Below are 16668 nucleotides of genomic sequence, written 5' to 3'. Positions count from 1 at the left end.
TAAATTGAGTTATTTTGGTTTTATTTTCCCTCCATTTACTTTGTGTCTGCTTGTGTATAAGCGAAGCACAGCTGTCAGTCTCCTCAGCCAACCGTACATCTTCAGGAAGGAATTACAGAAGAGCACAAATTCATCAGAGGAGAGTCACACTCAAACGCTTTCAAACTAAATGTCAGGTCTGAACAAACAATGAGGTTCGCCTTTCATCAATTGAGAGGCAAATGCTGAGGCTGCCACAGAATGAAATTAAAGTGATAGTTCACCCAAAATAAATCAACTCTTCTTTTCATCTCTACCTCATCCTTATAATTCACATTAAGTTTTTTTTCTCTCCACACGTTTTCTATACCTTGCTTGTGTTTTAAATTGCTGTGTATTTCTAAGTGAATCTATTATTCAGTGGAAACTCTGTGATGAAGTGAGTTTAGATTTTTTTTTAAGAGTGCACACCTGCTGCAAATATATTCTGCACATTACAACCTGAAACATGAAGGCCTGTGGCAAAGAGAACGTAATTTTTAAGTTCAGCCTAATACACTTCTTTATAGGAACAGTGGACACGTGACCATTTCCATATTCACTGGCTTTATCATCACATTGTTTCATCATCATTGTCCTTATCATCATCTTCATCATAACTTTTACAAGTGAACAGATATCTGCTTAAAAAAAATATGAACACATTAGATGATTTCCGCTTTGTGCTATTTGGTTTAGTGAAAGGCAGTCACATTTTTACCATTGTATGCAATTTATTCTTATCTTAGTTACATATACAACTTTTAAGTCTTTGTGCCGTCAGAAGCTACTCTGTGAACCTTTAAGTCTGAACTTTTATTCCTTTCTTGCTTTCAGTTAATATTAATGAGATGAACATTATAAGAAGGGGATTAATGTCTGGATTTTTTTTTAATTATTCAAGCAGATATGCATAGAATATATAAGCAGTGGGCATGAAATGAATAGTTGTTCTAAATTTTGTTTATACTGTCTCTGACATGGAATCATATTAAGTATTCAGTATTATCAAGTAACTTTAATTCGTCAACTTTACTATTAAAAGTAGGACTGTAGTTTATAACCAAAAACCTATTGGGCGAAAAAGACTCTTTCATCCAGTTTATAAAGTGAGCCTCTAGCATATTTTTCAGCTTATTAAAATAAGAGACAGGGCAAAAATTAGGTTAACTGTAGGTGTAGAAAAAATGCATTGTCTGGTATAGAATTATAATATGAACAATTATCATATGGCCTGGTCGCCCCTCTGTTCAGCTGGATTAAATATTATTGGGGAAGAAATAATTAAATAGAAATAAAACAGAAAGAAAGAATGAAAGAAAGAGCTCAGACTTCGAGGTCGCCCAAATGAATGGTGCATCTTTCTTTGCCTGAGCCGCTGACCGGGTCATCGTTGTCCCGAGGCAAGACAAAGGTCAAAAGGTGAGGGGTGAATTCTGGTTTAACTGCATATATTAGCTTGGCCTTGCAGCCTTCATGTCCACTTTTGCCCCCTGTAGAGGTGCAATTGTCTAATTATTATGATTATGATTCTTTTTATTTTGTTTACACGCCCAGCTCCATGAAGGACACCTGTTAAAGGTTTAAACAGACCTAATAAATATATTTTAATTCGAACCTTTCATTGGCTGCTTCAAGTATAATTCCTTTGTTATCGTTTATCAATTTTTGGACACAGTTATCCTCACATCACAGTGCAAACATCGCTAATCGAAAGCTAAACAAAAATATTTCCTTATGCAGTGTGAATGAGGTTGATGGCCCATATCCTGATATTAAAATAGGCATTAACGTGATAGAAATGCGCCGTATTCATCGCGCACATAACGGTGTTTAAGGGCTGAGTTTACAATCACTTACTTTGTACGAGATGAGATATGAATCTGGAAGGAATATTTAGTTGCCGGAGCTTCTTGGGCCACAGAATGTATTGGTTGATTCGCAAAATAGCACAGACAGCGTTTTATTGTCTGCTCTCCCGCATGAGTGTTCAAGCTAAATTATCATTTTTTTCTGATGCATGTGTAGAGGTAATAAAAGACAACTCCTGATCGTGATGTTTCTACATTCCATTAACATGCAGTTACAGATGCATGCAAAATGCTCCCTGATTTACGCCTTAAATAGATGGATCACCACGGATCAATATTCTTAATAAGTTCGGTCAATAAGTCTATCCGTCAATTATGGCATTTTAATCCTTCTGTGGACGGAGGATAATGAAAACATTAAAACAGAACTAAACATACAGTATTTAAAACAATGCGGAGGGGAAGGGGGGGGGTGTCTATTAAATTATCAGATAATTATTTACTTACATAACATGCTAAAGATGCTCTGTCTGCGGCAGGTGCATCTTGACTTTTTTTTTTTTTTTTTTTGTTAACATTAGGAGACTCTCGGAAATAGAAATCTCCATAACGCTAGAACTTAAATTTGATAAGTAAAGAAGCTTTTGTAAAACTTACAAAATACATTTCTTTCTCTCTGTGCCAAGAAATAAATATAGTCAAATGTAGAGCTTAAATAAATAAAAATAATTAATTTGTGTTACCTTAGACAAAACTAGGAAGCACGTGCTCTGTTAAATAAATATATTCAAGTAAAACCAGTTCCTCAATAAATTGTACAAAGCAAATAAACAAATAGTCTGCCACAGTTTCTATGCACAATTAATATAATTTTGTATCTTCGTTTACATTGTGTAGATAGGAGCGCAATGCGATGAGTTGAATTTTAATATTCAAATCAGAGCGCCAGTCTGAAGCCGGGGAGGATGACAAATTGTTCTGACCCGTTCTTGCGTGAAGAAACTTGCCATTGCGCTTCTCGCGAAAAGCATCCATCGTGGTAAGCAAATAAAGGTGAAGCCTGATTGAAACCGATGCAAACGGACAAACATCTGCAGGCTGGCGCCCTATAGCTGGCTGACACGTGATGCGGATCCAGCGGCTCAGGAGTTCAGACAGGTGTTTTTCTTCAGTCCACGAGAGGGTCAGGTGTCCAAAGTGTTGGCGTGTGAGTGAGCAGCCGCGGGCCCCGGGTCTGAGAGCAGCCCGTCCCTCTGTAATTTCTTCTGCTTCATGCGTCTGTTCTGAAACCAAACTTTCACCTGCGTCTCGCTGAGCTGCAGGGCGCTGGCGACCTCCACCCGCCTGGCCCGCGTCAAGTACTTGTTGAAGTGGAACTCCTTCTCCAGTTCGGTCAGCTGTTTGGTGCTGAAGCTGGTCCTCGGGGCCCCGTTCACTGTGGGATGGACATCCGCGCAGATGCTGCCGCTTCCAGCCTCCGCAGCACCGAGGCCCGCGCCAACAATACTGAACCCACAGGTCATGTGCATCCTGGCTGGGAACAGAGGACATGAAAACAGTCGTCAGCAAGATCAATGAGGTTAATCACAATAGAAGCACAAAACCCTTCTGACTAAAATTTTCCACGCCCATATCCAGGAAATAAGATGAAAAATTATTCCAGAGCACATTTTTGAAATAATAAAGTTTGATCAGTGTCATTCATATGTAGTTAATCTTCAAATCTGTAAAAATCCACAGAAATTAAATAGTAAGCTATCTATTATGTGATGGCCTGTTGAGTTGAGTGTTAATGATGAATATAAATGAATACACATTCAAGGTTTGTTTCATACTAAAGAAATAAGTTTAACAAATATTTAAGCCTTCAATAAAATAATTTCCAGAGTCCAGAGTCAGTTTCATGATTTAAAGTTTTCAGCCTGTGAGCCATTTTTCTGTCTGTGTAACAAAGATGTATTTCAACCAGCTATCAAATTTAGCAATTGTCTATAGGCACATTGCAAAAATCTTCTGGTGCTGTAAAACATCTGTGCAACACAATGCAGATCCCAAGCACAAGCACAGTCTGAAAAAACGGACAGAGACGTGGGTCGACAACTCAGACTCCGGAAGAGCCTCACATTTGTTGCACGGCTGGGCTGGACAGCAGAGGTGTTGTTGTGTCCTGCAAGTTCACTAAATTGTGGAAAAACAGAACGTGCTGCTGTGCATTGCAGATATGTAGAAAAAGTAGGACTGTTTGGCTATTCAAAACAACTTTGTAGCGTTTACAGTCCATTAACTATATTCATCAGAATCATTAATAATTTGCCTTTAGGCCTCTCTGTGTCAATGACAGTTTAACAGTTTACAGATCCTTTCAAACACTACGTTAATGACAAATGTCTCCTTTTTTCCTCTGAGGTTTCTGGGTTACACATTAAAGTATAATCTGTGCTACTTATGTGCAATGAATGACAGGAACTGCAGCTATACTTTGATTTTTCATTGCTGACATTGTGGCAGTCGTCAGTGTGTCTTTGCCTCTGAGAAAATGTGCTGCTGCTGCTGTTGTTCAATGAAGTCAGAGTGCCAGCTGTAGTGCAATGTCTCACACCACAACTCACGGAGAGGAAGGTTAACAGTCCTCTAGCCACTTGGAAAAGCATAGCAGATGGAAAGGTCAGTTATAGGATAAATGTAGACATCTGTGTTTTAAGAAAATTAATGTCAAGGTAACTGAGCCTGAGAATTAGAGGGCAGCGCACATGAACAGCCAATACAGAGGAACTGTACGTAATTAAGAACTCCAGCTATCAGGAGTGCAAATCACATGCACATTCTGATTAATGGCTCCAAAGATAATAGAATTGATGCCGACCAGAAGGCATAAAAGAATCAAACTAAATATTTGAGAAATGACTTGCATGCTTAAAAATAGCCAGCCATAGCAAAGGCAATGGAAGGGCCTTCCAAGCCAAGGAGAGGGAAGAAGAAAAGGGATAGATCGATACACATTGCCTCAGTCATCTGGGCATCCAGCCCACAGTAATTCAGGTGCTGTCAAAGCATAATTGAAGAATGACGCACTGGGAGTATATACACTAAGCCAGGAGATCAGGTTACAGCAGGTCTGCGGAGGCCTTTCAACATGGAAGAATACGGGGACTCTGTTTCGTGCCAAAACCAATACAAGCTCCAGAGGAAAGCTTACTTTCACTAATGACTCTTTTACAAGTTACACAGTAGCACTAATGAGTTACTCCTACATATGATCCCCTTCAGAGAGATACAGAAAGAGGTTACAAAGACACTAACAGTACTGAAGAGATGTCTGTGTGTGTGTCTGTGTCTGTGTGTGTGTGTGTGTGTGTGTGTGTGTGTGTGTGTGTGTGTGTGTGTGTGTGTGTGTGTGTGTGTGTGTGTGTGTGTGTGTGGGTGGCTACGAGCAAAATGGCTTTCTGAAGTGCACAGATTTGGATCCAATGAGTGAATAATGTGCTTTTTGAATGTTATGACAAATCAAAGGTGTTTGTGTCAGCTTATACTTCCTTCATCAGAGGAATGTTCATCCAGGTGTGTGAATGTACATCATTAACCACTAATCACAATTTTGAAGTTTTTTTTTGTCAGTTTGTGCTTGTTGTGTCATGTCAAATTTTAATATTTGTGACTCCATGTCAATTCAAATGTGTTGTCCCTCTCTCACACTTATATAGAACAGATCAGAAACGATGTTTCACAAGATGTTTGAATGTGCACAAATTGTATCCACCAATGTGAATTTTGAACATGCAACTAGGCAATAAAGAGCTAGCAATTGCAGTTTTGTTGCATCCAGCAAATCAAATCTGTTCATTCCACCTTTAGTGTGGGCTGGCTACGTCATGTTACTCACTAATCTGACTTTTGCATCAGTTTTGTGTTTGTTGCATCCCTTACAGAAACACTCAGGCCTTTTATCACAAACACTCAGTGATTATGACCAGCCTGCAGCTTTGGTCACTGAGCATTTGGGTCAGCAGCTCACTTACAGCAGACAGAGATTGTGCTGTGAAAAAAAAGAAGACTGGACCACCATTGCTGTAAATCTTCCTCCATGTAAAATTTATGAAACCCAGCCCAAGTGCAGTGGTCAGTCAGTCAACTGAAATTATTGATCAAATGAGGGATCTATACAAGATACTATAACTCACATAAATTTGAAGATTGATAGGCATTTTTCACATTAGTAGGCTATTGGTATTTTTTTAAAGCCTGGGATATGTATTCTTCTGTGGGCTCTCTGCCCAGGACTCATCAGTCAGAGAAATGATGATCTGTGACAGCAATTATGTTAAAAAGGTGGACACATGTAAAGGTGCTGCAAACTGAAATCAATACACAAGGGCTTTCATTACAAACAGACAACTAATCAATACTCAGGGAGCTCTCCGGCTTACAAGAGTAAGTTTTACTCAACTTCCTGTGAGTCTCGACAGGCAGTGGTCTGATGCATTATTCAAAGACTGCTGGTTAGTAAGGGCAAGGGTAAATAATTGATCATTTTCGGGGTTGAATATACACTAAGGCTAAGCAGGCCTTTTACTGTACTCCACCCTCCCTCTGTGTCGTCTGAATCCTGCTGGACACAGTAGGTGGAGCAAAAAATGTGAAATAACAGTCTGACATTAACATGGAACCGCTAAGGAAATACTAGCCGGATCCTCATGTGCATATTCAAATCTGGCGTCGAGGAAACAGCCTTTGCTTCCTCTAAAACGTTTTCATCTGCATTTAAAAAAGTAGGAAAATAAATTCACAACTTGCATGTTTGTTGGTGACGGAGGAAACTGTGCACGGTGACGCACAAACACGTCAGCTATTTTTCTGTCTTTTTTCCTCAGCTTGTCGAGAAAACTTAGACCAAACTTTTCCCAACAATGAATGAAAGTTATCTAAAGACCACATTTAATCATACACATGTCTATAATTTGTCCTAAAATGACTATCGCTCATCTCGAGCTCAAACTTACCCGCCCGATGCTGACTCCTCTTCACTTTCATCCACTCAAAAGTTTTACTCCTTTCATCCATTTCTGAGTTCGAGCTCTGAATCTCGGCGCCACCGTGAGAAAAGATCTGAATTTGCTCTGCAAGTGACCCAAAACTAGAGTGTCTCGCCTCGCTGTTATTTGACTCACAGTATCCGCGTCCTGGAGAGCCCTGCCCCTGCGCCCTGCACCGCCAGGGGACACGGGACGAGTGGGGGCAGGCCGCTGTTGAGAAGCCCTCGAGAGTCTCACACAGTGGTGGTGGAGGAGGAGGAGGAGGAGGAGGAGGGCTGTCCGAAGAGGTGCACAGAGTCAAACTGTTGGAGACAGTTAAATATCGGGGATGCGGAGAATTAAATCCTGAGGCAACTTCCACCTTCAGTTCCCCCTCCTCATCACGACTGCTGAGTTCAGGATGAGTCCTGTCGTCCAGGTCTCGGTTTATGACCTCTTTTGCTCGGCAGCAGCCCGTGAACAGAGGGCTACTCTCCCCTTCGGCCGTTAACTCTTGATAGGAAGTCATTATCACCTCTCCCCTGCATAATCATTGGACGGGGTCTCACTTCATGCCCGGCCTCTCATGCATCCAGTAACGCATGGTCAGGCGGCTGGACGACCGTGGGGACATGCCTCAGAGGAGAAAGAGCAGTCCCTGATTGATGGAGATGACGTGCCCTCCTGGTCTCGGCCAATAGCTGGACATCTCTGTCATCAGGGAGGACAACACTGATTAAGCCGAGCAAGCAAGTTGTGAAGCTCACCACAGGTCAACATTAAGATGGTGACCGGAGCAGGCCATAGCAGTATTCATCCTAAAAAAACAGCAAGGGAGTTTACTGGGGCCTTCATGGGCCTCTCACCTTCTCAGACAGGTAGGCTATGACGTCATACGTCTTTGCCGCATCCACTTTAAAGTCTACACAGATTTCTAAGCTTTAGGGGAAAGTTTTCTTTCGGTCAAATTCAGATTATTTTTCATGGCAACAATGAAATTAACATAATATAGGCCTACATTGATGCAGCTAATGGATTATGCAAATTGTGTGAAGGCTTCTTGAAAAACCCGAGGCCCTCTTTAGCAAAGGGCTTAGGTCATGTGAAAGGCACACTTAATGGGTTCAGAGGTCATGACAGATGGTATAGAAGTTCAGTGGCAGCAGATTTGTAATTAGCCTCGAACAAATACACAAAAAACGACTCTGAGCGGAGATCAAGAAGTTGTAAGTGACAGAGAGGACATGTGCATCCAGGTTAAACGAGCTCCTCAGCTGGATGAGCTGGCCCCTCCGTCCAAAAAAGATAGCTAGCTAAAAAGAGCCTGAAAAAAGATGTGTTTCATGATTTCCAACATACAGTATCTCTGTGTTTGATGAGGTATGAATCATCGTGTGATTCTTCTTTTGCATGTGCAAATAACTCCACATGCTACTATTTAAACAAGCAGTAGTGACAGAATTGTCCAAATAAGCACAGATGGGCTGAAAATAACAAGTCCTGGACTGCTGGGCCTGCAAACAATCCAACTGGCCTGTGTTTCGGTGCAGCCGTAGATCTGCAGGAAATGCAGCCAGCAGCCCAGTATTTTCACCTCCAGTATAACAGAAATGAAAATGTCAAGAAGCTGCACAGTGCTGCGAGAGTTTTGTTGTGTCTGGTGACCTACTTTTCAGATCCACACATTACTGCGAGACGCTCAGCCTGCTGGCATACATGTAAAATAACAGGAATTAATAAAGCTGATCATATCCCGTTCTGCAATGTAAATGTCTAATATATAAACTGCTCTCAGTTTCTTATATTTCTAAGAAATGAAATACAAAATCATCTTAAAAATGTGTCAGCTTTATTTGAAGCTCTTTAAGCTCAGCTTTTCCATATCATCAGCATAGTTGATAAAAAATTATCAGAGATTTTAATTTAATTATTTAGCATTTTAAATGTAATTGAATGTATTGTTCCTTATTTTTTCCTCTATGCTTAGATCAATTAATACATATTTATTAATTCATCCAATAATTGATACATTCAATATATTTATTAAAAGCGATACCACGCAGACATCATCGTCATCATTATAATAATGATAATAATAATGATGATAATAATAATAATGATGATGATAATAATAATAATAATTATTATTATTATTATTATTATTGTTATTATTATTATTGTTGTTATTATAATTATTATATTTCAGACTCAGATAACAGAACGAAACAACCTTTCCTAACATTTCTTGTCGTTTGATTTTAATGATATTCCCTATGTCTTTTAGACCTGCAGTAATTACAAAATAATCCACCGTAATGAACAACTTCTAACTGCATTCTTACAGCACAGAAATATGATCCCAGCTGTGGGAGTTAATGGGATTCTACAGGCAGCGATGTGCTGAATGACTGAGTGCAATATATCCCTTCTCTCCATGCATTTGCATGGTGCACTGATCCATCTTCATGTCAGCTCGGAGGTTACTCAGGGTTCACGCGCTAGCTTGTTTCTCTCCTCCACACTCAATAAATAAATCTCTGCAGCTTTCTGTTTACCGCCTGAATATAAATTTGTTTGCAGTCGATCGAAGACCTGTGCGGAGGTATTAGAAATTGTATTTCTGTAATGGCTTTCAGCAGAGGGGTGGGGGTGGGGGGATGGGGAGGTGTTGGGTGGTGGGGGGCGGATGAGGAAGAGAAAAAAACAGGTGTGAGCAATCTCTGCTTTCCCGTATGCAAACGAATAAAAAAATGCAGAAGCTCAAGCCAATTACAGCCCCATGGACGCATTCAAATTACATTTAAAACCAAGTAACCTTTTTATCTTGTAGGACAAGAACAGCAATCCTGTGTTTGTTCCTAGACGTGCCATATGTTTGATTAGCATATTTGAAGTGTTGTTCCACGTCACTGCCTGGCACCTTTATGCAACAGAAGTTATATTAGCACATTTAGCACAAAACACAAGTTCTTCCAGACAGCTTGCATCCCCTAAACCATGGTTTTTACATGAGATGTCTGCAGAAAAAAGAAAGAGAAAATTAAATGGATCCCACAAATACAATTCTGAATTTGATTTCCCTCAAACCCAACTCTGCATCACATTTACATTGTCCCCAGCCCCCCAAAACTGTGTGCAGGCATTCTCCATCATGTTCACCACTGTCTCTATTGTTTTGACTTGGAGGTGAGGTAAACATAGCAGCACTTGGGTGGCTGTGTAGGGAGAAAGGAGGAGGGACGGAATATTGACTGATGCTAATTTGTTTTGCATCCATGCTCTGATGTGTGTCAATAGGCAGTCGAGGCCCTGGGATCAGTCGCATCCGTGCTTGGATTACCTTTGTGGTTTGAATTGAACCCTCATCCTGCTGCAGCCGCTGCTGCTGACATGATGCTACGGCCGCTGTTGACACCAGACCCTCGTTTGGCCCTCCAATGTTGTCAAGCCTCATTATATGTCAGCTCTTGACCCTCACAAGACTAAGAATTAACCAGCGCTGACAGACGACTGTCACCACCAGCCAGAGAGGTCACTGCTGTTAATGCAGTTCCAGGAGGGGAAGATGACAGCCATCTATGCATGTTTATGGAGTACAGGCTCATCAATGAGACATCACAATACAGCTGTAGAGAGACAATGAAAAATAAGAAAGAGAAAATGGCATAAATAGAGAGAAATGGTCTGAGCAAGGCTGAGGCACAACCAGACACAGATATTCAAGTGTGGTGCATTGACCGCCTGAAAGATGGCTATCCATGTGATTGATGGAGCATGTCAGTGTTTTTCAAATATTGACATTTTTGAAAAATAGTGAAGTCAGAAGGAAGGTTTAGCGTAGTGTATATCCAGCCCACACACAATCCAAGGACTACCACTTGAACACAAACAAACAAACAAAAAAACCCATCCACACACACTTTGAAATTCAAATAATTACCATTGCTTCATTGTTGAATTGTATGAAATCTGTCACAGTAGATGAACCATAATCATAAATCCAATGCAACTACTGTGTAAATGATGGGCATTACAGATAAATGCATTCTACACAGGCTCAACAATGTGACAATGAAGCAATACCTTGCTAATACCAGGACTTTTCAACAATAGCCCGTAGTATGTACTGCAGCGCTTCACAGCTTCAGTGAGCCAAGAGGCTTAGATTCGGCAGAATCCCAAACATCATGACAACAAGCCATCAGTCATCTTCCCCCCAAGCTGCTGTGCACACTTGTGTGTTTCCGGAGTTCTTACTGTGGGAAATGAGCAGGGTTAAACATGAAACAGGAGGAAATGTTCATCATTGCAGCACATTCTGTAATATTCTCACTCACACAGCATTGTTTTTGCTGCAGGGAAAGAGAAGGAGTCTTTTTTTCTGTCTTGCTTAAACATCCCTTAAACATCTGCTCCATCAATTGGAAATATTCTTGATGTCTCGTGCATCATTTTATACAGATTCCCCCAAAATTCAACTCTTGATTTATTTGCTATCTATGGAAACTTTGGGATCTTCCCTAGAATATGAAATAAATTTCTATGTGTTTGAGTAATGTTTGGCTACACTGCATGAGTTTAATGACTGCCCCCCCCCCCCCCCCCCCAGAAAATACAAACAGAGTGAAACTGTATTTATATTACTGTTTCAGAAATCTTTCGTTTATCAAATGAGGATCAGCAAGGCTTGTAGATAATAAAAGAAAAAAGGTCAATGTTGTGTCACATATTACAGTTTTAACTCCTCTGTTTTGTTAAGAGTGGCTTTACTTTCTCATTCTTTGATATTAAATAATAATATTTGCAAAACCAGCCATTTCAAAAATTTTGATTTTCTTTGGATTTGCCTCTAAATGTTTAAACCCAATTGCCAGAACTGAGCTTTTACATTTGATGAACATGACAAAATATAGAAATGGCCAGTTACACCAGAAAAGGACATTTTCCTTGTTTTCTATGTTATATAGACTATGAATAGATTATATTCTTTTGGTTTCTTTCTCTTTCTCTTTGAATTCCTGTAAACAATGTATAGTACATTACAGTATGTACTGTATTCATTGTATTTACATATTGATTTGTCTTAAATTTGGGGTCATTTATAACTCAGAGAGGTCTCACTCTCTGTGTGACTTATGAACAAACTGCAAACTGCTTGACTGCAACAATTATTTTCATTATTGATTAAGCTGCTGATTTTTTTTATCAATCATCATGTAGTCCATAAAATGTTAAATTGTAATAAAAAATGAAAATAAAAATATGGCATTCACAATTTTCTTGTTTTGTCTTACTATCAGTCCAAATCATAAAGATTTGAATTTTCCTGTCACATATGACAAAGTCTTCACATCTTAGAAACTGAAACCAGATCAGATAATATTGGCCTTTTGGTTTGATAAATTGCATAAACAATGATGTGATTACCAACATAGTTGCAATTAATTTTCTATCGTTGCCTAGTCGATTAATCAACTAATCACTGCAGCTCCACTAAAAAAGTGCAGTCAACACCAATCACAAATAGAGAGCATATGGAAATTCATTGTAGTTTACAGTTGAGTCTCTGAGACCCCAAACACAAGTGATATCAGTTCTAAATTCATGTACAGGAGCAATTCTGATAAAAGTAGAAATCATGAAGGATCAGATAAAACATTGTTAGGTATTTTGATATGAACAATATAGAGCCAGAGTTTGACATTTATATACACTGGATATTTTTCATCCTGCAGATGTCATCATGTCTTTATGTCCTTTCTTGTCTGTGACATTTTTTCCACAAAGCCTTTTTATGCAAGAAGCAACCAAAATATAGTGCACATGGGTTACAGTGAGTTATCTGTGTGATGAAGCCATTGGGTGTTGTATATTCGATACTGGTCAACATGTGACATTTAGCAGGGTGACTGCTGTGATTACAAGTTCATTCATTTAACCGGCACTCCTCAGAGGAAAAAGTGAGCTCCAGTCAGTGACTCACTCACTGTGCACAGCACTGCTCACCACAGCTGAGACAGTTTCATCACCAACTTACCTTTTTATTGTCACAGATCATCCTTAACTGGGAAGCATTTAAAATGTCATTGATCTTGATAATGCCGCACCGTAATATGACAGTAACAGTTGTATGAGATTCAGGAAGTCAAATTTCCCAGATTGATGAGTCGTAGCAGTTGAGTTATAATCCATCTACCTGAGTGATGCCCGGGCTCCGTTCCACATGAAGGAACAGACAAATAAATAAAACCCATAAAGGTGACACAGGAAATTGATACTTAACAATCATCTTGAGCAACAAGCACCTGGAGAGACTGCTGGGCAGCAGTTACTACTGCGGGGGAAAAGGCTGAGAAGGTTAATAGGTCATAAAAAGAACAAATCCTCCTAAAGGCCGAGCATAAAAGTTCAAGATTTTGCTCAACAATGGACTAAAGTGCTGCAAAGAGCAGTCACTGTTGAGCCAGTATTTACCGGTATGTTTTTTATTATACAAATCATTATATCCTCATTATGTCCTTTAAAAAGAGAATTGACAATTGGCCCAAAACTCATCATAACCTTTAATATTACACAACTGTGTGTGGTGCAGCATATGTATATCCACAGCAGTCTCAGCTGTTTTCATGAACTTCAGGTCAGGACCTCTGTGGGAGGACATGAAGTGCTTTCATTTGGTCTCATGTTAACAACAGCTTGATTGTGTTTTCTCGTCTTCGTACATGTTTTTCATTGACATGTTTTCTACACAAAACATTATCAAATCAGTTTTTTGCATTTGATATAATTTTGCAAGTATTTATATTGTTTCATGAGAAAATAAAATATAACCTTAAGTAAGTAAGTAAAGTTTATTTGTACAGCCCCTTTCACAGATACTAAATGTCAAAGTGATTTTTATAATGAAAAATACAACAAACAGGTCAGGACTGACGAGTTGAAATCACAGAGACACAAAAATGACAAAACACAGATGAAGAAAAAAACAACTCAACAAGAACATTGTTGTGTAGCATCCATTCAGGCTGTTGAAATACATGCTCTCAAAGTTGTTTTCCTCATCTTTCTTTGGTGTGTGTTGGGGCTTCATCAGGAAGATATTAGATTATGATTTGAGCTCATAGATGCATAGGTAATGCCTTAAACAGGTTTACATGTTGTAAACAGAAAGCGTCCAGTAAGCTGCTTTGTTGTGGTTTCAGAAGTTCAGATTTGTCATGATGAAAGATATCTCTTGTATATGCTGTAATAGTTCATTGCAAGTTATTATCTCTTCCACACACCTGGGGATGATTTCTTAATCATCATTATAAAGGAGGATTACCACTTTGTTGTGCTCTGATGATACTTGTTTGTCAGAAAACATCATCATTATAAATATAATGGTAAACTGAGGTCATAGTATTGAGAGATTTTGAAGTGCTGCAATCTCAGTTTGTAAACATAAGTAAGTCATTGGCACTGGTGAACATGGCATGTACAAGATATCAAAACAAACCACAGCAAACAAAAACTGGAGAGAGAAATGTGTCCTGTGTGGGGCCCGGATGATTTTCTGAACCTCTGATGGTTTAGGAGCCTCTAAAGGTTAGAGGCGGTTAAAGTCTAACCAATCAGCAATAACAGTAGGGTCTGTCACATAGACATTTGTTATCATCATTGTCATTTATTTTCTCTGATATTGATCCCCATATAATGAGTGGAGTTACCACCTCATAACATAAGTCTCCGGTCGACATCAGCAGCCTACTGTGACGGTAATATGACGAGCTTCAGTCAGTGCGTTTGTTGAACGCAGGGGCAAATGCTTTGTGAGATACTTAGAACAGCACGCCTTTGTTAAGCACACAGCAGTTTTGTCTTCACGGTGGCTTAAGGAAAGTCTTGATGCACAGAGAATTTTCTAAGACTAACCCCAAAATCATTTTCACAACAGCTGCAAATGGGACAGTGGAACATCAGTCACTGTAAAGGACATAATGCAAAAATGTTCAAATTAATGATGGACCGTAACCAAAGCTGGTTTCATGGCACCAGGGCTGGCATCATTTATCACTTCAAAGATCCACTTAATGCATCGCTCCAGTCTGATCAAAGCCCAGAATTTTAGAAAAACATGTAGGGATTTTTGGGATTTGCAAAACAGAAGTCACTAAATGGGGTGCCAAGTGAGTAAAAAGGAAGTAATGACTTTAGTTGGGAGCAACCCAATGTCAGAACAACTGTTCAACTTAATGCTGAAATGGAAGTAGACTATTCTCCCTTGCAGTGGGGCCCTTGGTGGGGGGGCTTTCCTTGACCCCGGGGGGATCCCCCTTGACCCCATCCACAGAATTACTGCACTCCAGTGTGTGGATCCTCCTGGCTTTTAGTGTCTGGAAGGAGAATGTTTTGAGGAACTAGAGGTAAAGTCCTATTGAGCCTCGGCACCATTAACACCATAAATCACCCGGCATATGCAAGAATCTTAGGAATCCAACACTGTCTGCTTCTTCCTCACAATCCCCCCTCTTTCTGTCTCTTTGTAAGTGAACATATTTGCAGGGGAGAACTTCTCCTTGCTCAGTCTCTTTCTCTCTCTTGCCCTTTATTACTTTTCCCTTAAATTACCCAGCTGTCACACAACACACTCTCATCCCAAGGCTGTGTCACCACCTCTTTGATACAGATGTGGTGTAGACCCTACTTTATTTTATTCAGAATTTCCAGTTATAGCATCTATATGGGTCCCCTGACACCTTCTGAGACCTGCTGCAAATGATGTCAAATATTTACCAAATGACAGCTGATCCAGGGACTGATTAGGTAATGAATTAGAAGCAGGAAGTCATTCTATTCAGGACCGCTAGGGGATCAACTTCCTCATTACCTTCCTCGTCTCATAGCTGTCAGTGGGCCTCTGTGACAGCTCATTTATAGTAAGGCCACTGATATAAAAATGTCAGCATGTCCAAAAACTGTGTGCAGTTTTGTTTATTAGAATATTGATGCTCGGGCTCACATTATCAAGTGTAAAAGAGAGGTTCGCTCCTTCATCATGGCTGTGAAAGCTGCTGTCTCTCTTGACATGTAAAACTTAGACCCAAGAGAAAATGTGACCCACTTCTGTCAAATAAATGCATAATTCCCTGCATGCGTAATTTAGCTCTGTGAAGGTTGAAATTTTTGAAATAAAAAAAATAGCAAGACATAGTTATGAAAGCAGAGTAGAAGCAAGAGTAATTGCCCGCTAGTAAATAAGAATTAAACAAAGTATCCTCATTGTTCCTTAGAATAATATGTTGTCATTAGTGATTGAACCTCGCTGGAAGGGCTTCCAAGCTACACAACTAACATGCCCCCTGAGAAGGAGGCCAGCCCTGACTTGCAACACTACAATTTGACTATTGAAAAGGAAAGGGTTGGGAAGGAGGAGGCAAGAGATCTTGTCATGGTGCCCAGTGGGTTCAGAGCTTGTGGTTGGAGTGCTGGAAAGACTGCCTTGTCTCTGTGATTAATGGTGGGGAACTCAGAGGCAGAAGCAAGGGAGAGGTTTATGTGGCAAGATTGTGCAACTTGAATGCACAATACTGTAGAGTTTTCTATGAATTTTAAACCGTGCCTTAATTTGATTACAGAACCTCTCTCGTTTTTTCCACTTGGGATCTAATCCAGGAATCCTTAATCATGAAATACTGCTGGAGACAAAAAGTGTAGTTCTAATCAGCGATGAATAGGGTAAACATTGCACAAGAGCTACAGTTTTCCCAAATACATTTATTAAGCATGTACAGTATATGACATCTCAATTAATCAAGAACAGTATCAAAGACTCGCTGTATCCTTTTAAT

The 16668-nt window shown here is 39.8% G+C and overlaps 1 protein-coding gene across 1 annotated transcript; it reads right to left on the bottom strand.

The window, feature by feature from the left end:
* Positions 1–3013: 3013 nt before the first annotated feature.
* Positions 3014–7367, bottom strand: hoxc1a (homeobox C1a). Its single transcript, XM_053317957.1, has 2 exons — positions 6827–7367; positions 3014–3363 (listed from the first exon to the last, which is right to left on the bottom strand). Exons 1-2 carry the CDS (start codon positions 7365–7367, stop codon positions 3014–3016), a joined length of 891 nt encoding a protein of 296 aa, XP_053173932.1.
* Positions 7368–16668: the final 9301 nt, after the last annotated feature.

The sequence above is a fragment of the Scomber japonicus genome, chromosome 4 (assembly GCF_027409825.1).
Source record: "Scomber japonicus isolate fScoJap1 chromosome 4, fScoJap1.pri, whole genome shotgun sequence".
Taxonomy (NCBI): domain Eukaryota; kingdom Metazoa; phylum Chordata; class Actinopteri; order Scombriformes; family Scombridae; genus Scomber; species Scomber japonicus.
Note: the sequence above shows the minus strand (reverse complement) of the source record. Positions and strands in the feature narration are given on the sequence as shown.

Excerpts from the sequence above, each read along its gene's own strand:
- hoxc1a (XM_053317957.1), bottom strand. The coding sequence starts at position 7,367 with ATGACTTCCTATCAAGAGTTAACGGCCGAAGGGGAGAGTAGCCCTCTG. Across the intron at positions 3,364-6,826 it reads GAGGAGTCAGCATCGGGCGG|CCAGGATGCACATGACCTGT; the intron begins GTAAGTTTGAGC and ends CTCTGTTCCCAG.